We start from the raw sequence: 25,719 nt of genomic DNA on the forward strand, positions 1-25,719 counted from the left end.
AAACCCTAGAGTGTTCCTTGTCTGTTCATATTTTTTCTGCTGCCTCAGAGCTAACGATGTTGCTACTTCAGGAAAGGAAATTTATTTTAAATTTTTTTAGGAGCCTATATTCTTTCCATTATAAACACTTCTACTGCCACTCCTAAAAGCCTGAGTAATGTATTAGTACTTATTTACATCACAAAAACCTAAAAAAATAAACAAATTGTGGGTACAAGAAAATGATTGATTCTCAGGGCAACACTTCAAGGCCGTGTGTACTACAGCCGTTGTTCACAAAAAGTTCAACAAAACACTCATGAAGCTTCCGACGATAAGTTTTCATTTCCAATTACTCTGAACCATAATTTACAATTCCACATGCCTTATCATTGATTATAGAATCAAGGAGTAATCACTCAGGAAGAAAGTAATCCACTCATCTTGTTATAATGATTTTTGTTGGAATGCAGACAAATGTACAGAAAGGCCCTTTTTAACATCCATTTAAAAAATACCAAGACTTGTCAAATTATTCCTCTCACTGTCAATGAACAATGTTACATACACAACATGTAAATAAAGGGCGTATAAGCCCTCAAAAACCTCATGTGATATATGCTATCGCATTAAACACTTCCCTAAGAGGTACCTTTATATGTATGTAAACTAAACACTGTACGGGGTTAAAGAGACTGGCTCTATAATTTAATGGTTCAGTTTTATCTCCACTTATGAATTGGGTACAATGTTCACTCTTCTTCCACTTTTTTTAAGGGCACTTTCTTGTATTTATAGAGCATGTTATTGTGTCAAGAAAGTGGTTCCAATAATTCATTTGGTACACTCTTTTCTTCAGCACTTGACTGGAGATTTCCATGCGGCCCCATAGCTTTCCTTTCCATCTAAGGTTTTCTATCAGCCTCAACAGTCTCCCTCTTCAACCTCATACAATTTAGGTTCCCTTCTATTACAATTTTCTTAAAGCCCCTGCTACTCAAAGTCGGTCTCTTTCGTAGAATACTTCTCATGGAAAATTTTATTTAATATTTCTGCAATTTCTTCGTCGTCTCGTGCATTTTTTTTTTCTTTTAGCTCTTCCACTCCTTTTCATTTCTTTTTAACTTCCCATTTATGTATTTGTAAACACTTTTGGTCTTGTCCTCACAACTAAAATCCATTCTTCTTTCAAATTTAGCTTCTCTCTCTCCTTTATTTTCACATTATTCATTTCTTTCTTTTTTATATTTGTCTGTTGTTCTTATTTGGTCATCATCATCATCATTTCATCGATGCCTGCTCGTGGGAGTTTCCACCAGGGGATGGCCACGGCAGAAGAACCCTAACTTTCTCTCATCCAGACACTCCTCCTGCTCTGCTCAGAGTTTCTCACAAAGATCTTTCCCTCTCCCAATGTACTTTGCACCCTATCCTCCATTTCACTGGAGGTCGTCCTCCAGCATTCCCTCCCTCTTATCTCACTCACATACACCCTTCTGGCTTCATCATACTCTCCTCCATTCGCTCCATGTGGGCTGCAAACCACTTTAAGGTCTGTCGCTTTCACTCTCCTTCCACCACTCCCACATACTTCTTCCCTTCACCCTTCGTGACACCTTCCAAAATGCTCTCAGACACACTTCTCATTACTCATTCCATCCATTCTGCCTTGGCCAATTGACCACAAGCATTCCTCAAATAACTCATTTCCCAACTGCCTGCATCTCTAGACCTCTGACTTTCATTCCAGGTCACGTTTCACTTGCATATGTGAGGGTTGGTACATTATATTATTGTATTTTCTCAAATCCTCTTTACTCCATGCTCACACTTCTGCCATTCATGGATCTGTCCCAAAGACCCTACCACCCTTCTTTCCTTGTAACGCTCTTTCTCTTATCTCTCCTCTCCATACCACCACATGCACATACACATAACTGATCCAAGGTACTTAAACTCATTGACCTCTCCATTTCTTCACCATTCAAAATTATTTTGCATTCTTTTCACATTCATCTGATTCCCACTCTATAAGTGGGCATACAAAATCTACAACCTCACTTCAGCCTACTTCTCTGCCTCAAAACCATCACTTTACTTTTGTTGACATTTACTTTCAGCTTTCTCCTATTACAGACACTATCAAAAACACTGATTCAAATTTTGTGGGGTCACTTTCATTTTCTGCAATGAGCACCGTGGCGGTCATCAGCAAACAGTATAGAATTCAGTACCCACTTTCCTTCCCTCATCGAACAGTCTCAATTCAACTTTAAATCTCTCCAACTTTGCCCTCTTCATTTCTCTAATGACACCATCCATATAAATATTTTGAATAACCATGGTGACATGACGCACCTTTGTCTTAAGCCCACTTTTATCTCAAAATGTTCTACTTGTTTCTCCAGTAATTTTGACACATGCAGATGCATCCTCCATAGAAAGACTTTATTGCACTCCAAGCAGTTTTCCTCCACACCATAAATCTTTAAAATATTCCAATGCCTTATTTTCTGTTTTGTTTTGCTGTTTCACACCCTCCATCCAAACCATGTTTTCTCTCCTTTAGTTTTTACTGTAGTATGGAACATATCTCTCTATTCTCCTCTGTTGTAGATATTCATAAAAGTCAAATTTCTCTTGAATATCAATACTCCTCCTTCTTCTTCATATCACCTGTCTACCCCAGCGTAGGAGTTCTTGAGTCCAGCATAATCTTCCTTTGTGTAGTTTTCCTTTTTTCCTTATATGCCTCATCTTGATATTCATATCCTTCCATAGTTTTCATGTCATAGTTCATGGCCACTTTTTCCTGAGGGGCACTCGTCACTGACTCCTTTATCTAACTCAACATTTTTTGTGAAAATTAGGTCAAGTCTTAATGGTTGGTCATCCCCTCTCAGCCTTGTTTCTCCTTTAACCCACTGCATCAACAGGTTATCACATCAGGTGTGTGTGTGTGTGTGTGTGTGTGTGTGTGTGTGTGTGTGTGTGTGTGTGTGTGTATTTAGCTAGTTGTTGTATTTACCTAGTTGTAGTTTTACAGGCCAGGGCTTTACGCTGGTGTGGTCCCGTCTCCGTATCTACATTTATCCAACTTTTCCTTAAAGCTTTGCACACTCCTCGCCGATGCTACATCCTCACTTAGTCTGTTCCAAACCTCTATATTTCTTTTATGGAAGTTATATTTCTTTATGTCTCAAGCATCTTTCCTTCCTCAATTTTTTACTGTGTCCTCTTGTGTTCCTGGTGGTAATTTCTTCTTTTAGTAGTAACTCCTCGTTGTCTACTTCTTCCATTTTGCTCAATAATTTGTAGATTTGTATTAGGTCTACCCTCTCTTCTTTATTCTAGTGTTGGTAAGTCCATTTCCTTTAGTCTTTCCTCGAATGTCAATCCCTCCAGCTCTGGAACCATTTTTGTCGCCATCTTTTGTATTCTTTCTAGTTTCTTTATGTGTTTCTTCTTATGGGGAGACCACACTGCCTCCGCATATGTGTGTGTGTGTGTGTGTGTGTGTGTGTGTGTGTGTGTGTGTGTGTGTGTGTGTGTGTGTGTGTGTAAGATTGAGTGACTGATGAATGAATAACTGTGAGATTAAGTAAATAACTTACTGATGGAGTGGATGATTGACTTGGCAAGCTGTAGGTTTACTCTCAGCCATTTCAAGTTCCCGACTGATGTACTAATACCCCCTCAGATTGGCTACAGTGAAGGTCGTGGCAGCCAATCAGAGAGTGTACTGAAACTCCTGCTGTGAGCTACTCCTGATGACTGCGCCCTCACCACCCCTGTAAAGGATGCCCAGCTAACCCAACCTCCATGGTGAGTCTGTCCCACTTAATGTTGCATGAGTTATCCGGTATCTTCACTCTCTCATGCTTTCCCTTTGTCCTGTGCTGTCCAACTTAATGATGTGAGAGTTAACTGGTGTTTTCACTATCATCTTTTTAGAGTGTCTGATTAAAAAAAATAATGCAAGAGTCATGTTGTCTTCACTTTTTTGTTCGTTGAGTGCCTGGACTTATCAGCTGTCTTGTGCCGTCCAACTTATTAATGCAAGAGTCATGGTGTCTTCACTTTTTATACCTTTTGAGTGCCTGGACTTATCAGCTGTCTTGTGCCGTCCAACTTATTAATGCAAGAGTCATGGTGTCTTCACTTTTTATACCTGTTGAGTGCCTGGACTTATCAGCTGTCTTGTGCTGTCCAACATATTAATGCAAGAGTCATGTTGTCTTCACATTTTTGTTCCTGTTGAGTGCCTGGACTTGTCAGCTGTCTTGTGCTGTCCAACATATTAATGCAAGAGTCAAGTTGTCTTCACATTTTTGTTCCTGTTGAGTGCCTGGACTTGTCAGCTGTCTTGTGCTGTCCAACATATTAATGCAAGAGTCATGGTGTCTTCACTTTTTATACCTTTTGAGTGCCTGGACATATTAGCTGTCTTGTGCTGTCCAACATATTAATGCAAGAGTCATGGTGTCTTCACATTTTTGTTCCTGTTGAGTGCCTGGACTTATCAGCTGTCTTGTGCTGTCCAACTTATTAATGCAAGAGTCATGGTGTCTTCACTCTAAAGCCTTCCCTGTGTCCTGTGGTGTCACCTTTGTTATGCAAGTGATGGACAGTTATATCAGATACCCTTTGCCTCACAGTTAATGGCCACATAATGAGAGGTAGAGGAATGAGATAAAGAACATATAAAGTTCATATTTTGAAAAGGGGAAGTGGAGACACAGAGTTTTAAGGTTGTAGGAAAAAATGAGGAAGGAAATGTTTCTTAACAAAGGAGTGGTACAGTTAGTGCCATGGAAATATGGATACAGTAGGCACTGCTTTTATAGTGAGACATCAGCTCGCATAGTGACCGTGGTATTGGCTATCATCCGGCGGCGACTTGGAGACAAGAACTGTTTTGACTTAACTCGGTACCTCTTTTGTATTTCGGGAAAAAATAATACTGGCTGTCATTTTGAGCCAAATGTCCAAACGTGGTACCTGCTGGTAGAAAAAAAATGTATTTACCCTTTGCTGGTAAGGTTTGTGTGTGAGCACTGAGGGGCCAATGTGCCGCGGGCCACACACAGTCTCCTGAGCGGCCCAAACAGCCAAAACACTGCTGGGAGGTTTTGTATTTTTTTGCCCAGGGCTTTATTTTGCTCTCCAGCAGCTTAAGAATGATTTAACTTGCTGTTACATAATTGTTACCAGCTATTTTGACTTCTGGTCTTAAGATAAGTGATTTACAGATGCCCTCTCGCTGGAGACCCAGCAAACATTGAATGTACGGACCAATGTTGGCCAGTATCGGCATTCCGATTTTTACTATATCGGACCGACTACGTAAAATCTGGCAGCCGGTACAGGCCCGATCTAGGTCCATTATCCGTTTGCAATCATGATAAGTATCAGCTAATAATGGTCCAGCGCCTGGGTGAAGCTGGCAGCCATAATCATGCCATTATACCGGCGCTTGCCGATATTGGACCACTGCCGTACAGAATATATTTTGCTTGCTTGCCGATATCGCGTCAATACCTAATCTTATTTGCTTGCCCACATTGCCCTGTATATCTGCAGTATATATATATATATATATATATATATATATATATATATATATATATATATATATATATATATATATATATATATATATATATATATATATATATATATATATATATATATATATATATATATATATATATATATATATATATATATATATATATATATATATATATATATATATATATATATATATATATATATATATATATATATATATATATATATATATATATATATATATATATATATATATATATATATATATATATATATATATATATATATATATATATATATATATATATATATATATATATATATATATATATATATATATATATATATATACACACACACACACACACATACACACATGTTTAAAGAGAAACTGGATGAATATAGATATGGAGACAGGACTTATAAGCTTTGCTCAAACCCTGTACAATACAACTAGGTAAATACACCAAAGATTAAAAGCGACATATTCAAACTTGAGTTCTATTAGAAATACTTACAAAATATAGCAAAATCAATTACAGCCTCTTCACAGCCTCTTAACTTTCAATATAAGAAAAAAGCAATACATATTATGCAGCCTCTGAAAACTTGCTTATACTAATGCACAGAGCTGGGCGCGTTACTGGATTTGGGGTAGTCCGCTACCGCTCCTCCGCACTTCGGACGCAGGTAGTCCGCACCTGTACTTCCGCGCCTAAAAATTACCTCGGTCCGCCACTGTCCTCCGCACCTCCGCTACTATGCATAAAAACTATTAAAGCGCCTGAAAAACTAGTCCGCACCTCAAAAATAAAACAAAATAGTACAAGGCATATATATATATATATATATATATATATATATATATATATATATATATATATATATATATATATATATATATATATATATATATATATATATATATATATATATATATATATATATATATATATATATATATATATATATATATATATATATATATATATATATATATATTTACCTTCAAATGGGTGGGCCTCTCAAGCGTAGTCTGGAATGTTCTATGTAACGGCTTATTCTCCTTAATTTACATTTCCCATTCTTAATTAAATTCTGGCATTACACTGGAAGGTTCCAGCTCCACGTCAGACAAGGAAATGTCTGACGTCAGCGGCGTAGGGGTTCTGGAGGATGACGGGTGCAGGCGTGCTGGTTCTGTAGCTCACGCTATTGACGCTACTATCCCCTGACACACTCCTGCTCCTGTCGCTATCACCTCTTTTCACGTATCTGTCCATGTTTATTTGTAAACACTAAACACTAAATAATCGCAGTGAATCACTAAATGTAAAAAAGATTCTGAAAAGAAAAAGAAAATTGACACAGTGATCAGCTGGTAGCACATAGCCCCAAAACGCCTGAAAGTAATGCCGCTGGACTGTTTGTCGTCTTCGTTTTTATCTTTGAAAATCTCAGGTGCGGAAGTCTGACCCAAAATTTCCCCTGTCCGCACCTGTTACTTCGCACTTTTGAAACGTTCAAGACTTCGGCTTCCGCACCTCGTTTGGCGAACCGCAGGTGCGGAGAGCGGAGGTCCGGACGAGGAAAGTGGAAGTGCCCAGGTATGCTAATGCATATACTTTGTGGTGAAATAGGTAATACTTTCCTTTACAAAATAAAGACTAGAAACTCTGTAATCATGAAATTATAGGAACATTAACAAAAATGCATATACTTTGTGGTGAAATAATACTCTTCATTAAAAAATAAACATTGAAACTCTTTGTAAACATGAAATAATAGGAATGTTTTACTAAAATTAATGTATATATGTATATTGTGGTGAAATAATAATTTCCGTTCAAAAATAAACACTAGACACTAAACATTAAATTATAGTAACATTTTAATAAAAAGCTAATGCATATACTTTGTGCTAAAATAATCTCTTTCTTTCAAAAATAAATACTAGCAACTTTGAAAACATGAAATAATAGCGACATTTTAATACAGACCTGAGATAAGTAAGAATATAAAAGAAAATAAATTACACCTCCATCCCCCCTTGGACAAAGCCTTGGACAGAGTGCTGCATGGGAGGTTGCTGTGGTCTGAGGGGTGGTTTGCTGAGATGGATGGAAAGTATCTTGATTGATAGAGAAATGAGAACAGCGGTAAAAGATTGGGAGTCTTCGTGGAGGAAGGTCGAAAGTGGAGTGCCCCAAGGTTCAGTACTGGCACCAATCATGTTTGCAATCTATATAAATAATATGACAGAGTGTGAATAGCTACATGAGCCTTTTTTGCAGCTGATGCCAAGTTGTTAAAAAAAAGCTGAGAGTGAGGAAGATTGTGGAGTGATGCAGGAGGATCTGAACAAGATATTGGAGTGGAGTTACAGATGGGAAATAGAGTTTAATCTATAGAAATGTAAAGTAATGGAGTTTGGAAAGAGTGTGAGGAGAGTAAAAGGAAGTTATGTGTTGAATGGTGAGAGGTTGAGTAGATCAGAAGATGTAAAAGATTTTGTGTTACAGCGACTGGAAATTTTACCCCGAAGAGACATATTAGCAAAATTACGGGGGAAACATATAACTTGTTGAGAAGAATAAGGCTGGCTTTTGCATATATGGTTGAAGAGATGATCAGAAAGATGATTATATCACTGATTAGACCTAGACTGGAGTATGCAGCTGTAGTGTGGTCGCCCTGCAAGAAAAAGGACATAAGGAAGTTGGAGAGTTCATAGAGTGGCAACAAAGATTGTGCCAAGTATCAGGGACTTGTCATATGATGAAAGATTGGCAAAGTTGCATCTACCAACATTGGAAAAAGGAGAGAAAGGGGGGACTTGATAACTTGATGGCATGGGTTACATGATATACTAGATGACATGGAAGGAGACTGAAGATGAGTGATTGTAGAAGAGATGTCAAAAAGTAGTTTCCCATATAGAAGAATTGATGTATGAAACAGTTTGGATGAGGAGATAGTAAATGAAAGAAGTATACAGGGATTCAAGGCTAAGTTGGACACACACACACACACACACACACACACACACACACACACACACACACACACACACACATCTGTCGAGGCTACCTAGATGTATTATCTAGGTAGCATGGATAGATGGCCCATTGCACTGGTCTGGAGCCTGGCCAGATGCCCTGCCAATCAGCTTAGGGACTGCTGATACTAAAATTAAAGTTATAAAAACAAAGTTATCAAGTCCTGCTTCAGATTTGGAAGAATCACTGGTACCACAGAAAATACTAGCATATTCCTCATAATCTTTATCTTCCTCTGAATTGTCAACAGTAGGCAGCAGTGGCACCTTCTATACTTTCCGCTTCCTGAGGTGTTAGTGTCACTACTAGCAATCATAGTACTACTAGTGCTAGCTATCGAGGTGCTGGGCCTTACATCACATTCATAAGAATAGCGGCTCCCAGCGGAAGTGCATTTAGGGCACGGTGTGGTGATAATTGCAACATTTCTAGCACGTACGACGGTGTTGTGACAAGCGGACAGGCGTGTTTATGTCACAAGGGTGTGTTTTTCCATACTGGCCTCACAATTTCTTCTAAGTCGATGGGCGATGAGACTGTGAGCTCCAGGGTGATGAAAGGGAAGAACCTGAAGGAAAAATACACCCTTGTGACATAAACACGCCTGTCCGCTTGTCAAAACCCCGTCGTACGTGCTAGAAATGTTGTAATTACCACCACACCGTGCCCTAAACGCGCACCCGCTAGGAGCCGGTATTCTTAAGATTTACCAGCAGTTATACAATTTTATATATACTTTCCATTGCAAACCCCCGTTATCTAAGATTAAAAAATACTATACCAGCCTTGTAGACAGGTGGCCTGGTGAGTTCTGATTGTGTTTTGTTGGGTGTTTTTTTTTTCTTTTTTTTTTGTTTCAAATAACTGATTTTAGTGGTATTGCTGGGGCTGGGAGGGCAAAGGGGGTTGTGCAGTTAGAGAATGGGGAATATACACAGTGAGAGACAGATACCATGCAATTATATGCTATCACTGTCAGAGATTTGGCCATCTTGAGGCCAACTGTACTGCCAAGACCAATGGAGATGCCCCAAATTGTTTCAAATGCGCTGGCAATCATGAATCACAGGAGTGCACCATGGCTGAGAAGAAATGCATAAATTGTGTGAGATACAAGAAGCCTGAAATCAACCACTCAGCGAATGACCAGTGTTGTGTAGTTCTCCAGACTGAAATTGAGAGAATTCGTAACATGACCGATCATGGCTATTAATTAGTGTCTGTACTCAAAGATAAATTGTCTGTGATGAATGTTCAGTGTGCTGGAAATAATTGTTGAATGTTTAATTGTGATTCTATAATGAAAATAGCGGACATGAACACTGAACCAGTTGTTATATGTGATATTATTCGTAAAAGAAATTAAGACACTCACTCACTCACTACAATGTTTGAGAATAAGTGCATCAAAGACTATTATTGAGGCTAACGTTGAAATTGTTGACGGCCCTCGTAAAGCGCTGCATCAGTGGCAGAGCAGGGCCTGAAACCTCATCAACGGTAAACGGTAAAATGTGATTTATGACAGGAAGGAATGTCACATCAGTTAAAAGCACATCAAAACTCACCAAAAAAAAAATACTTATGCTCATATATTGCAGTGCATGTAAAGTAAAAATTTTCCTATGATTTATTTACTTTAGGTCCACATCCACATCATGTATTGTGACAAAACTGAAGTTGTAGTACACAAAGTCAGCTTTGCAGTGCTGTATGTTAATTACATAACCTTTATATAGACCAGGAGCCAGGGGGGTCAACCTAGCTGGAAAGGTAACAAATTCTAACCCACACAGCAATGGTCCTTGTGTCTGCCCATGCATGAAAACTGAAGTCTGCCAGGCCTGCAGTGGTGGACAAGGTCATGAGGTCATGTCAAAGTTGTTGATTTGGTCTGATCTGAACACCACGGTAGAGATGGCAGGATGGCGCTGATGACTCCAATGGACATGACAGACAACTATTCCGACAAAATTTGGCTAATGTTAACGGTTTGTGTAAAAATGGTCATAGTTCAGAAATATGGTGCAAATGGCATCTTTTTATGGCAATTAGACAACTTTGACCATTTTTACAGACAAACCGTTAACATTAGCCAAATTTTGTCTGAATGTAAGTTGTTTGTCTTGTCCATTGAAGTCATTTGCGACCATCCTGCCATCTCTGCCGTGATGTTCAGATCAGGACCAAAGTCAGGGTCTTAATAAATGCAATGGGGCTACAACTGTGACATGACCTCATGACCTTGTCCACCACTGCAGGCCTGGCAGACCTCGATTTTCATGCATGGGCAGACACAAGGACCATTGCTGTGTGGGTTAGAATTTGTTACCTTTCCAGCTAGGTTGACCCCCACTGGCTCCCGGTCTAATAGGTAAGATTAGCTGGGTTAGGTTGGGTAGTAAAGATGACAAACCTAGTATCTATGTACCTTGTCCCCCACAAGCCCCAAAACCTGATGGCGTTCAGAGAGGGAAGGTGGATGAAATGTGGACATAAAGTATACATATCTTTACATAAATGAATAATACTGGACACTGTATACAACACACGAGGTGGCGCAGGGCCTGAAACAAGTTTTTCTATGACTCAGGTGTTTGCACCACATAGCATCTGTAGCTGTAGACTAGAGCGACCACAGCCCCGACCAGCGAACACCGTAGTGGCCATGTTGACATCAGTTAGCTACGCCTCCACAATATGGTGGTATTATACAGGTGTGCTTCCCAGACCCATACCAACATAGCAACATATATATATATATATATATATCTATATATATATATAGAGATATATATATATATATATATATATATATATATATATATATATATATATATACCGGTCCACTACTCGAACTACAACAAAAAGACATAATGTAGGCTACTTAGTACTGGCCCGATGTACGTACATTTGCCTCTTATGGCCCGATTGCAGAATATTTATATCGGCCTTATATTGGCCCGATAAACGAAATCCTTTATGCTATAGTTCCATTATTTGCCGGTATCGGCCTGGACTTTCGATGTTTGCTGGGGAGGGTGAATGTAAATCACTTACCTTAAGACCATAAGTCAGAATAGCTGCAGGTACTTAAACTAACAATTATGTAACAACAAGTTAAATCATTCTTAACCCTTGGAGTACGGGTGGCGATATATTTCTCTGGATGGTGTGCACGGGGAAAATTTAGACATTTAAGAGGTGGAAATGGTGTCTTTGCAATAACTGTATATTCATCTAGTATATATGGGGGTGTAATAAAACTTCTCTCCTAATAATAATAAAAAAATTATGACAGCCCAAAATATTGCTCATTTTCTCGTGGCCATGACACATTGCATGGAGGCACCCCACTTGCTCTCTCTCTCTCTCTCTCTCTCTCTCTCTCTCTCTCTCTCTCTCTCTCTCTCTCTCTCTCTCTCTCTCTCTCTCTCTCTCTCTCTCTCTCTACTTGCCCCTCCCTCCTCTGTCAATGTCACTACCATAGCAGTCATCAGAGTCACTGTCACTTTGATTCATCCGCGCTCTACTTCCGCCTGGATCAGAGGAACTGCTTGACGCATCACGACACATGACATGTATTCTGAACAAAAGTGGAAAATGATCTGTGGCCTTCAGCAGGACGCGCGCTGAGACGAATGAGAGTGTGTACGGATGCCAGATGCCTCCACCATTTTTCTGAGTCAAGAACTGGCGGTATATTTGAAACATAGGGAGCGTAGAGTGTGATGATTATATATATGATCCCCGTACGGGTGGGGCGTGTGGTAGCGCACTTATATATACGATCGCCGTAATGTAAGGGTTAAGCTGCTGGAGAGCAAAATAAAGCTGTGGGTGAAAAAATACAAAACCACCCAGCTGTGTTTTGCCTGTTTGGGCCGCTCAGGAGACTGTGTGTGGCCCGCGGCACATTGGCCCCTCAGTGCTCGCACACACCACACACAGATGCAAACCTTACCAGCAAAGGGTAAATACATTTTTTTTCTACCAGCAGGTACCACGTTTGGACATTTGGCTCAAAACAACAGCCAGTATTATTTTTCCCGAAATAGAAAAGAGGAACCGAGTTAAATCAAAACAGTTCTTGTCTCTGAGTCGCCGCCGGATGATAGCCAATACCACGGTCCATTGGTGTGGTAGGCATCCATGTTCTTATGGGAAAACGGTACATGGGCGCTTGTCTCTGTGTCTTTCTGTTTTGTGAGGAAATAGAAATAGAAATAAAGAACAGGACAAAGGGACACACACACACACACACACACACACACACACACACACACACACACACACACACACACACACACACACTCTCTGGGACAATGCCAAGCTTGAGGCTGCCTTCACTCTCCTGGCTCTGTCCTATATTCTGTGCTGTCCAAGTTATCAATGCAAGAGTTAATTAAGCTGTATCTTCACTTGGATATTGGTGACAGGTGTGTGAGTAGGTTTTTTGACATGTGAGTCCAGATATTTGACAGTATTTTTGACAGACATTTGACAGTAGTAGTATTGTTTGACAGATATTTGAAGGTATTTTTTGACCAATATGTGTCGGTATTTTTTTTTTACCTCTGTTGAAGTCTTAATAGTTAGTGTTTTTATTGCTCTTCCCTTCCTTTCCCTTCCCTTCCCATCCCTTCGCTCACAACCGAGAGATCCCGGGCTTGATTCCCGGGTGGAGTGGAAAAATTTGGGCGGCTTTTCCGATACCCTATGCCCCTGTCCACCCAGCAGTGAATGGGTACCAGGTATTAATCGGGGTTTGTGTCCCATCTCCTGGGATCTGTTCCCTTCTCCTATAATTCCTTCCCCTTCTGTCTCTCTCCGGCATATGACCACAGATATTGCGCCCACTAAACCAAACTTTCCAACTTTGGGGAGTGCAGATTGTGAAAGGTGTCCTCCAGATGGTCATTTAAAAGTTCAAAATAAAACACTTTGTTCACAGTTGTGTTCTTCGGTAACACTACCAAGTCCCCAACACCATAATGAGAAGAACATCCCCACACCATTAAGCTGGGAGGGTGTGTTGTGGCCTTCTGTGTGTAGCGCGGCGGGTCGCTGGGGTCTGCTGAGCCGGGGCCACGGTGTGTCCTCCTGCACTCACACAAAAGGTGCTGATCACATCACTCCACAGCACTTTCCGCCAATTGTTGAGAGGCCAACCTCTATACTTCTTGGCAAAAAGAAGCCTCCTCTTCCTCAGCCGATCATTTAGGAGGGGCTTCTTCCACGGCCGATAACACCGGCGGTAGTTAAGGTCACGGTGCTGTACGGAGAGACACGTTACTAAGAAGGTTTTGTTCCTTTAATTCCTTTGCTGTCAGGCAAGGATTGCCTTCAGTCTGTTGCCTTAACATGTTTCTAGTTCTGCTGGACGTTTTCTTAGGCTTTCCGGGCTGCTTTTAGGAGCGGCAGCTGATCACTCTCCCAGCTCTGTAGCGGTGAATTAAGTTTTGCACTGTTCTCAGCTTCATTTCCTTCATGCCACAAATTTCCTTATTAGTGTGCCCAGCCTGGTAAAGGCCAATGACAGCCTCAACTGTTGTGGCATCACACCCACTCAAATTATTACCACACTTCACATGACACTCACTCACTTACTCACCAATGCCCAGAAATTTACTCACCTTGCCCCTAAAATTTACTCACTTGGGCCCCAAAACTTACTCACCAATGGACATATACTTACTCACTTGGGCCCATAAACTTACTCACTTGGGCCCATAAACTTACTCACTTGGGCCCATAAACTTACTCACTTGGGCCCATATACTTACTCACTTGGGTCCATAAACTTACTCACTTGGGTCCATAAACTTACTCACTTGGGCCCCAAAACTTACTCACTTGGGCCCATAAATTTACTCACTTGGGTCCATAAACTTACTCACTTGGGCCCATAAACTTACTCACTTGGGCCCCAAAACTTACTCACTTGGGTCCATAAACTTACTCACTTGGGCCCCAAAACTTACTCACTTGGGTCCATAAACTTACTCACTTGGGCCCATAAACTTACTCACTTGGGTCCATAAACTTACTCACTTGGGTCCATAAACTTACTCCCTTGGGCCCATAAACTTACTCACTTGAGCCCATAAATTTACTCACTTGGGCCCATGAACTTACTCACCAATGCCCATGTACTTACTCACTAGGGCCCATGAACTTACTCACTTGGGCCCATGAACTTACTCACCAATGCCCATATACTTACTCACTTGGGCCCATAAACTTACTCACCTGACCCCAAAAAGTTACTCACCTGCACCCAAAACTTACTCACCTGAGCCCATGAACCTACTCACTTGAGCCCATAAACTTACTCACTTGGGCCCATAAACTTACTCACTTGGGCCCATAAACTTACTCACTTGGGCCCATAAACTTACTCACTTGAGCCCATAAATTTACTCACTTGGGCCAATAAACTTACACTCACTTGGGCCCATAAACTTACTCACTTGGGTCCATAAACTTACTCACTTGGGTCCATAAACTTACTCACTTGGGCCCATATACTTACTCACTTGGGCCCATAAACTTACTCACTTGGGCCAATAAACTTACTCACTTGGGTCCATAAACTTACTCACTTGGGTCCATAAACTTACTCACTTGGGTCCATAAACTTACTCACTTGGGCCCATATACTTACTCACTTGGGCCAATAAACTTACTCACTTGGGCCCATAAACTTACTCACCAAGAACATTTTGAGTAAAAATTCATTTTGTCATAGATATGTAGGTGAGTAAGGTTATCTTATGTTCATCCTTCCTCTCAAACTGGCTAAGCATCCCAAATATTAGACCTTACTGTATATCTGTCTAGTTCTCTCTCTCTCTCTCTCTCTCTCTCTCTCTCTCTCTCTCTCTCTCTCTCTCTCTCTCTCTCTCTCTCTCTCTCTCTCTCTCTCTCCTTCCTTACCCCATCTCTCTCTCTCTCTCTCTAAACCTCATGTGCTTGGTCATCTTTCCAGGTGGAGCGATCGAGGAAACTCAACACCTCTGGCCCTCCCTGACAGCGGGCAAGACGAAGAGTTCCCTGAGCAAGCCTGGCCTGAGGAACATTGCCTTGGTGTGTGGGGTGACCTTCCTCATGACCCGGGATGACCTGACACGGCGGACACCATAGTGAGTAGTCTTGGCATGCAGAGAGAGTGGTGGGTGACTGGGGATGATTTGGGGCTCATGTTTCTTAATGGTCCCTCTAAGCGAGAAAAATGAGAAAAAAATCACCCCTCACACAAACCATTTCATAATATATATCAAAGCATTTGTGATCAGTTTGTGTATCATCTATTTTGGGGGGTTTATATCATGGCACAAATTTGGCCCGTCGCTGCTACACGGTAAAGCCACAAATTTGGCCCGTTGCTGCTACACGGTAAAGCCACAAATTTGGCCTGTCATTGCTACACGGTAAAGCCACAAATTTGGCCCGTCGCTGCTACACGATAAAGCCACAAATTTGGCCTGTCACTGCTACATGGTAAAGCCACAAATTTGGCCTGTCACTGGTACACTGTAAAGACACAAATATGGCCAGTCGCTGCTACACGGTAAAGCCAATAAATTTGACCCGTGTTGCTACGGTAAAGCCACAAATTTGGCCCGTCGCTGCTACATGGTAAAGCCACAAATTTGGCCCGTCGTTGCTACACGGTAAAGCCACAAATTTGGCCTGTCACTGCTACACGGTAAAGCCACAAATTTGGCCTGTCACTGCTACACGGTAAAGCCACAAATTTGGCCCGTCGCTGCTACATGGTAAAGCCACAAATTTGGCCTGTCATTGCTACACGGTAAAGCCACAAATTTGGCCCGTTACTGCTATATGGTAAAGCCACAAATTTGGCCAGTCACTGCTACATGGCTCAACCTCACTGTTTTCCTTGTGTTGTTTATTAGTATTATTACTCATTTCAACATACTACATAATGAGAAGGTAACAGGCGGCAAACAAACTGTTATTTAACCCTTTAAGTGCTATGGCCGGGCATGGATTGAACCTCGTAGTGCTGCAGGAGCCGGGAAAACAAAATTGACACATTAGCATCTCAGAAGTAGTGATTTGGGAGGGAGGGAGGAAGTGATGAATGAAGAGCTGCAGGTGTTTGGGGAGGATTAGCAGAGATAATTATCTTACTCTTTCTCTGTTCCTTCCTTTATTACTCTTCCTGTCTTACTCTCTTTCTTTCTTTCTTCTTTCTTACATGCTTTCTCTTTCTCCTTTCTTTCTCTTTCATTCTTCCTCTCTCTCTTTCTCCTTTATTCTTGTCTCTTTTCTTCCTCTTTTTTTCTCTATCTTTCTCTTTACTTTCTTTCTCTTTCTCCTTTTTGTCTTTCTTTCATTCTTCTTCTTTTATCTTTTTATCTTTCATTTTTACTTTTTCTTCCTTTCTTTCTTTCTTCTCTATTTCTCCTTTATTTATTTATTTCTCTTTCATTTGTTTATCTTTCTTTTGTCTTTCTGTCTCTCTTTATTTTGCTTTCTTTCTTTCTCACATTCTTCTTCTCTCTTTCTTTTTTCTTTTTCTCCTTCCTTCTCTCTTTCTCTCTTTATTTCATTCTTGATTTCTCTTTTCTTTCTCTCTCCCTTTCTTTCTTTTTCATTCTTCTTCTCTCTTTCTTTATTTCCTTATTTCTTTCTTGCTTTCTCTCTTTCACTTTCTTTCTTTTTTTCTTCCTTTCATTCTTCTTCACATATGCAGGATATTTTGAGGAAGGAGGGAGGAGAGGAGGAGGAAGAGGAGGAGGGGAGATCATTATGGAAAGGAACACTCTCTCTCTCTCTCTCTGTGTGTGTGTGTGTGTCTGTCTGTCTCAGTCTTTGTCTGTCTCTGTCTCTCTCTCAGTCTCTGTCTCTTTCTCAGTCTCTGTCTCTGTCTGTCTCTGTCTCTCTCAGTCTCTGTCTCTCTGTCTCTGTCTCTCTCTCAGTCTCTGTCTCTGTCTGTCTCTGTCTCTCTCTCAGTCTCTGTCTCTCTCTCTCAGTCTCTGTCTCTGCCTCTCTCTCTCAGTCTCTGTGTCTCTCTCAGTCTCTGTCTCTGTCTCTCTCTCAGTCTCTGTCTCTGTCTGTCTCTGTCTCTCTCTCAGTCTCTGTCTCTGTCTGTCCCTGTCTCTCTCTCAGTCTCTGTCTCTCTCTCAGTCTCTGTCTGTCTCTGTCTCTCTCTCAGTCTCTGTCTCTATCTGTCTCTGTCTCTCTCTCAGTCTGTCTCTCTCTCAGTCTCTGTCTCTGTCTGTCTGTCTCTATCTCTCTCTCAGTCTCTGTCTCTCTCAGTCTCTGTCTCTGTCTCTCTCTCAGTCTCTGTCTCTGTCTGTCTCTGTCTCTCTCTCAGTCTCTGTCTCTGTCTGTCTCTGTCTCTCTCTCAGTCTCTGTCTGTCTCTGTCTCTCTCTCAGTCTCTGTCTGTCTCTGTCTCTCTCTCAATCTCTGTCCCTATCTGTCTCTGTCTCTCTCTCAGTCTCTCTCTCAGTCTCTGTCTCTCTCTCAGTCTCTGTCTCTGTCTGTCTCTGTCTCTCAGTCTCTGTCTCTGTCTGTCTCTGTCTCTCTCTCAGTCTCTGTCTCTGTCTGTCTCTGTCTCTCTCTCAGTCTCTCTCTCAGTCTCTGTCTCTCTCTCAGTCTCTGTCTCTGTCTGTCTCTGTCTCTCAGTCTCTGTCTCTGTCTGTCTCTGTCTCTCTCAGTCTCTGTCTCTGTCTGTCTCTGTCTGTCTCTGTCTCTGTCTCTCAATCTCTGTCCCTATCTGTCTCTGTCTCTCTCTCAGTCTCTCTCTCAGTCTCTGTCTCTCTCTCAGTCTCTGTCTCTGTCTGTCTGTCTCTCTCTCAGTCTCTGTCTCTGTCTGTCTCTGTCTCTCTCTCAGTCTCTGTCTCTGTCTGTCTCTGTCTCTGTCTCTCAGTCTCTGTCTCTCTCTCAGTCTCTGTCTCTCTTTTTGTTACTTCCCTTACTGTAAAAAAAAAAAAAAATGAAGTCAATACTGACCTCCCTTGACCTCGGCAGCACAAGTGTGAAAACTCGCAACCCCTGCTTTTTTTTTCTTTTTTTCTTTATTTTTCTTTATTTGTGTTACTTCCTTTACCTCGGCAGCACAAGTGTGAAAATTCTCAACTCCTGTCTTTTTTTCTTTTTTTCTTTATTTTTCTTAATGTTACTTCCTTTACTGTAAAAAAAAAAAAAAAAAAAAAAATGTTGATACTGACCTCCTTTGACCTCAGCAGCACAAGTGTGAAAATTCTCAACTATCTTTTTTTTTTTCTTTATTTCTCTTTATTTTTGTTACTTTCTTTACTGTAAAAAAAAAAAAATGAAGTTGATACTGACCTCCTTTGACCTCGGCAGCACAAGTGTGAAAATTCTCAAATCCTGTCTTTTTAATTTTTTCTTTATTTTTGTTATATACTTCCTTTACTGTAAAAAAAAAAAAACAGAAATAATGAATACCTATACTGAGCCCTACTGACCTCCCTTGACTCCCCGGCAGCACAAGTGTGAGTGTTACTGGGTCGACGTGCAGGGGGAGGAGCGTCAGTTTGGCAACATCACCGTTTCCTTCGCCAAGGCTCGCCAGGTCTGCCCGGACTTCATCGTGAGAACCCTCAAGATCAACTACATCACTGACGGAGGCAATTCTGGTGAGTGGAGGTGGAGGTGGTGATGGTGGTGGAGGGGGTGGAGATGTTGGCAGAAGCTGGAGGTATAGGAAGGGAGGGGAAGGGAAAGGAAGGGAAGGGAAGGGAGAGGTTTTGGTATGTAGGGAAAGGAAGGGAAGGAACACAAAGGAACACAAAGGAAGAACAAACAACAGCAGACCTGCTGGTCCTTACGAGGTTGTTTGTGACAAGCTACACTAACTATCTAATCAAAGGTGGAAGATGAAGGACAGCAAAGGCGAAGGCTCCTCCCCACCCCCCCATCCCTCCAGCCAAAGCTGGCAGGAAAGGAAAAAGAACCATGCAGCATGGAAAAACTGCATGGAATTTATGTAGGAAAGAGGAAAGAACTACCATTACTGCTACCACTAACCGGGCAATAAAAGCGGACAAGGATACCAGTATTCGAAAGAACTTAACGTTATTACGACAATGAGTAATATCTTAGTTGCTGGTTGGATTCAAAACACTTGTCTAATCTATTCTTGAAGGCCGTAACTGTTGTACTATCAACGACATCACAAGGTAGAGAGTTCCAAACATTAACAACTCGATTGAAGAAGAAGTGTTTTTTTGACGAGAATCTTTTACCACTTATCTTCAAATTGTGATTTCTTCTTGTTCTATTTGATCGATCAATTGTAAAGTAATCTTCCGCATTAATATCACTGAATCCTTTGAACATTTTAAACACTTCTATTAGATCGCCTCGCATTCTTCGTTTTGATAGGCTGAATAAATTTACTTCTTTAAGCCTTTGTTCATATGACAAATTTCTCAACCTAGGAATCATCTTTGTTACTCTTCGTTGGACCCGTTCCAACTTTTCTATGTCTTTTCTGTAGTAGGGAGACCAAAACTGTACACAGTACTCTAGACGGGGTCGAACCAACGAATTATACAGTTTTAATATTACTTTTTCCGATTTATTATTAAAGACTCGTCCGATGAAGCCAACCAATTTGTTTGCAGTTTTAACTACCTCTGAACAATGCTGACCGGGCTTTAAATCGCTTGATATAGTGATTCCAAGATCCTTTTCTTTACTTACTGCAGAAAGTTGTTGGCCATTCATTACGTACCGAACGCGATTGTTATTTTTTCCGATGTGCAACACTTTACATTTCTCAACGTTAAATTTCATTTGCCATTGATTGGCTTCTTCGTCGAGTATCGCAGTTACTTTACTAGCAATTTTTGTGTCATCAGCAAATTTTGATACTTTGCAAATGAGCCCATCATCGATATCATTAACATAAATTAAGAAGAGCATGGGGCCAAGCACTGATCCTTGAGGTACGCCGCTTTTGACATCGAGCCAGTTAGATTTACTTGTTTCCGCTATATATTCTTCAAGATTTTTCTTGCTTCGTTTTATTAATTTCTTGGTTTCGCGGCGAATTTTGTCCAACTCTAGTTTGTCAGCCTCGCTCTGAGATGATATGTACCTACTGAAGGGAGGGCTGTTGATATGTAAGGAAGGGAAGGGAGGGCTGTTGATATGTAAGGAAGGGAAGGGAGGGCTGTTGATATGTAAGGAAGGGAAGGGAGGGATCTTGATAGGTAAGGAAGGGAAGAGAAGGCAAGGGAGGGCTGTTGATATGTAAGGAAGGGATGGGAGGGTTCTTAATAGGTAAGGAAGGAAAGGGAGGGGTGTTTGCAAGTAAAGAAGGGAAGGGAAGAGAAGGCAAGGGAGGGCTGTTGATTTGTAAGGAAGGGAAGGTAGGGGTGTTTGCAAGCAAGTAAGGTAGGGAAGGCAAGGGAGGGCTGTTGATATGTAAGGAAGGGAAGGGAGGGGTCTTGATAGGTAAGGAAGGCAAGGGAGGGCTGTTGATATGTAAGGAAGGGAAGGGAGGGGTCTTGATAGGTAAGGAAGGCAAGGGAGGGCTGTTGATATGTAAGGAAGGGTAGGGCTGGGTGGTGATAGGTAAGGAAGGGATGGGAAGGGTGTTTGCAAGTAAGGAAGGGAAGGAAAGGGAGGGCTCTTGATAGGTAAGGAAGGGAAGTGAAGGATAGGGAGGGCTGTTGATATGTAAGGAAGGGAAGGGAGGGGTCTTGATAGGGAAGGAAGGAAAGGGAAGGGTGTTTGCAAGTAAGGAAGGGAAGGGAAGGGAGGGCTGTTGATATGTAAGGAAGGGAAGGGAGGGGTCTTGATAGGTAAGGAAGGGAAGGGAGGGCTGTTGATATGTAAGGAAGGGAAGGGAGGGGTCTTGATAGGTAAGGAAGGGAAGGGAAGGGAAGGGAAGGGAAGAGAAGGCAAGGGAGGGCTGTTGATATGTAAGGAAGGGAAGGGTGTTTGCAAGTAAGGAAGGGAAGGGAAGGGAGGGCTGTTGATATGTAAGGAAGGGAAGGGAGGGCTGTTGATATGTAAGGAAGGGAAGGGAGGGCTGTTGATATGTAAGGAAGGAAAGGGAGGGGTCTTGATAGGGAAGGGAGGGGTTATGTATGGTTAAGTTAGGTTAGCTGGAGTCAGTATGGGGAGATGTTTTGTTGATGTATGGTTATGTATGGTTAAGTAAGGTTAGCTGGAGTCAGTATGGGGGGATGTTTTGTTGATGTATGGTTATGTATGGTTAAGTAAGGTTAGTTCTTCTCCTCCTCCTCCTCCTTCTCCTCCTTCTTCTCCTCTTCCTCCTCCTCCTCCTCCTCCTCCTTGCACCTTTAACCTTGCTATACCTCTATTTTTATTATTATTATTATTATTATTTTTATTGGCAATGGTGATCAAGGCTCTCTCCTCCTCCTCCTCCTCCTCCTCCTCCTCCTCCTCCTCCTCCTCCTCCTACTACTACTACTACTACTACTACTACTACTACTACTACTACTACTACTACTACTACCTCTACTACTACTACCTCTACTACTACTACTACTACTACTACTACTACTACTACTACCTCTACTATTACTACTACTCCTACTACTACTACAACTACTGCTACTACTACTGCTACTACTTCTTCTTCATCTTCTTCCTTTTCTTTTTCATCTCCTCCTCCTCCTTTACCATTTTCCTCATCTTTCTCCTAATCCTCCTCTTCCCCCCATGACAGCGGCTGACCGAGAACCTCAACCTCTTTGGGCAGGTGAAGGAGATGTGTCGACAGCCATGGTACAGACGCGGGAGCAGTACATCCTCCTGCACCGGGCTGTCCGAGAGCTGTTCAAAGTGAGGCTCAGAGCTGATCAAAGAGAGGCTCACGAGAACATCCCCACAGACAGCAAGCCACTCATCCTAAGGGAGAAGGAGAACGACCATGAGGAGCTGTACCTTAGGCCAGAAAAACAGGGTGAGCTTACTATTATTATTATTATCATTTATTTATTTTCCTCCTTTTCATTCTATAGTTCAGCATTCAGCGACACCCATTCTCTTTCCAGACAAGAGTGCCAAGCCAGTGCCAGCCTCCACCACGGCCCCCAGCGTCGCCGCCACCCAGACTGACTCCCTTATCTGCTACACTCACATGAAAGGTAAGACACTGCCAGGCATGTCATGGTGTTCAAACTGACCTCAAGGGAATGGCCGAGGAAGGGAGGGCTTGTAACATTGCTGGAACTGACCTCAAGGGAATGGCCAAGGAAGGGAGGGCTTGTAACATTGCTGGAACTGACCTCAAGGGAATGGCCAAGGAAGGGAGGGCTTGTAACATTGCTGGAACTGACCTCAAGGGAATGGCCTAGGAAGTGAGGGCTTGTAACATTGCTGGAACTGACCTCAAGGGAATGGCCAAGGAAGAGAGGGCTTGTAACATTGCTGGAACTGACCTCAAGGGAATGGCCAAGGAAGGGAGGGCTTGTAACATTGCTGGAACTGACCTCAAAGGAATGGCCAAGGAAGAGAGGGCTTGTAACATTGCTGGAACTGACCTCAAGGGAATGGCCAAGGAAGGGAGGGCTTGTAACATTGCTGGAACTGACCTCAAGGGAATGGCCAAGGAAGGGAGGGCTTGTAACATTGCTGGAACTGACCTCAAAGGAATGGCCAAGGAAGTGAGGGCTTGTAACATTGCTGGAACTGACCTCAAGGGAATGGCCAAGGAAGGGAGGGCTTGTAACATTGCTGGAACTGACCTCAAGGGAATGGCCGAGGAAGAGAGGGCTTGTAACATTGCTGGAACTGACCTCAAGGGAATGGCCAAGGAAGAGAGGGCTTGTAACATTGCTGGAACTGACCTCAAGGGAATGGCCAAGGAAGGGAGGGCTTGTAACATTGCTGGAACTGACCTCAAGGGAATGGCCAAGGAAGGGTGGGCTTGTAACATTGCTGGAACTGACCTCAAGGGAATGGCCAAGGAAGAGAGGGCTTGTAACATTGCTGGAACTGACCTCAAGGGAATGGCCAAGGAAGGGAGGGCTTGTAACATTGCTGGAACTGACCTCAAGGGAATGGCCATGGAAGGCTGGGCTTGTAACATTGCTGGAACTGACCTCAAGGGAATGGCCATGGAAGGGAGGGCTTGTAACATTGCTGGAACTGACCTCAAGGGAATGGCCGAGGAAGGGAGGGCTTGTAACATTGCTGGAACTGACCTCAAGGGAATGGCCGAGGAAGGGAGGGGTTGTTACATTGCTGGAACTGACCTCAAGGGAATGGCCGAGGAAGGGAGGGGTTGTTACATTGCTGGAACTGACCTCAAGGGAATGGCCAAGGAAGGGAGGGCTTGTAACATTGCTGGAACTGACCTCAAGGGAATGGCCATGGAAGGGAGGGCTTGTAACATTGCTGGAACTGACCTCAAGGGAATGGCCAAGGAAGGGAGGGCTTGTAATATTGCTGGAACTGACCTCAAGGGAATGGCCAAGGAAGGAGGGCTTGTAATATTGCTGGAACTGACCTCAAGGGAATGGCCGAGGAAGGGAGGGGTTGTAACATTGCTGGAACTGACCTCAAGGGAATGGCCGAGGAAGAGAGGGCTTGTAACATTGCTGGAACTGACCTCAAAGGAATGGCCAAGGAAGAGAGGGCTTGTAACATTGCTGGAACTGACCTCAAGGGAATGGCCAAGGAAGAGAGGGCTTGTAACATTGCTGGAACTGACCTCAAAGGAATGGCCGAAGAAGAGAGGGCTTGTAACATTGCTGGAACTGACCTCAAGGGAATGGCCAAGGAAGGGAGGGCTTGTAACATTGCTGGAACTGACCTCAAGGGAATGGCCAAGGAAGGGAGGGCTTGTAACATTGCTGGAACTGACCTCAAGGGAATGGCCAAGGAAGGGAGGGCTTGTAACATTGCTGGAACTGACCTCAAGGGAATGGCCAAGGAAGGGAGGGCTTGTAACATTGCTGGAACTGACCTCAAGGGAATATGTCTTTTCCTCCCATACCATAAGCTCCCCATCCTTGCCTCCCTACCCCTTCCTCCCCTGCCATAAGCTCCCCACCCCTGTAATATTGCTGGAACTGACCTCAAGGGAATATGTCTTTTCCTCCCATACCATAAGCTCCCCATCCTTGCCTCCCTACCCCTTCCTCCCCTGCCATAAGCTCCCCACCCCTGTAATACTGCTGGAACTTATCGTATTGGAAGGAAGGGTTTGTCATGCTAGCCAGTAAGTTTGACAGCATAAGGATGTGTTTGTATAGGCAGTGATGTTTTTATGTTCCTATGTTGATGTTGATGTTCTTATGTCGATGTTTTTCTCCCCCCGGCAAGACTTCCCCGAGTTCTCCTCCCCGACGGCAACGCTTGACTGGCTGGGCTCCACCGTTCCTCCCCGGCACATGAAGTACACAAAACCCCAGCAATCCTCCCCTTCCTCGGGCAGCCACACCCACTGCCTGGCCTCCCCCAGCCACCACACACCCCTGCCACAACCCTCCCTCCTCTCCCCCGCCTGTGCCCTCCCCCAGCCAGGCACAGATTGGCTACATGAGGGCAGCACAAGTGCCTCAGCTACCCACCACCTCCCCACAAGGGCTTAACAGCTCCCCACAAGTGCCTAACAGCTCCTCACAAGTGCTTAACTTCTCCTCACAAGTTCTTCTCCCCACAAGGCCCCAAAGTCCCTGGTGGTGCCCCAATGAGGACCAAGCCCCAGCCCGACCCCCCGCCCGTCCTGGCCTCCAGCTCCAAGCAGGAGAAGGAGGCGGAGAATGCCGCCCACAAGTACAAGTGTAGTGTGGTGACTATGCCTGATGAACGAGCCTCCCATAACCCACTTAGCCAGTGGGGTACCTCTTTGGCTGACTCGGTAAGGAGTGGCTCTCCTGTCACGCTGGTCGCGGGTTCAATCCCAGGCAGCCGGCGAATACCCTGATCTTGATTAATTTCTCGTGTGTTTTGATACACGCAGAGGACGTGTTGGGAAATAGAGGAAAGAGAAAAAGAAGCTCCCGGGGCATGACACAAGGGTGTCCTCAACCTGCTGTCCTCTGCTGCCGCTGCCTCCTGCCCCCTGGACAACACCACCGCCTCCCAGGGCCCGTCAGCACTCCCACATGGCCCTGG

At 43.0% G+C, this 25,719-nt stretch overlaps 1 protein-coding gene across 1 annotated transcript in view; it reads left to right on the forward strand.

Annotated features, from left to right (window-relative positions):
• Positions 1-22,780, forward strand: part of LOC127001041 (protocadherin Fat 1-like) — a 50,878-nt gene extending 28,098 nt beyond the window's left edge. The window contains exons 18-20 of the mRNA XM_050865211.1: positions 19,100-19,250; positions 22,322-22,558; positions 22,650-22,780. Of these exons, the coding sequence (XP_050721168.1) occupies positions 19,100-19,250; positions 22,322-22,558; positions 22,650-22,780 (519 nt within the window). The remainder of the gene's footprint in view (positions 1-19,099; positions 19,251-22,321; positions 22,559-22,649) is intronic.
• The last annotated feature ends 2,939 nt before the right edge of the window (positions 22,781-25,719 follow it).

The sequence above is a fragment of the Eriocheir sinensis genome, chromosome 20, assembly GCF_024679095.1.
Source record: "Eriocheir sinensis breed Jianghai 21 chromosome 20, ASM2467909v1, whole genome shotgun sequence".
In the NCBI taxonomy this organism is placed as follows: domain Eukaryota; kingdom Metazoa; phylum Arthropoda; class Malacostraca; order Decapoda; family Varunidae; genus Eriocheir; species Eriocheir sinensis.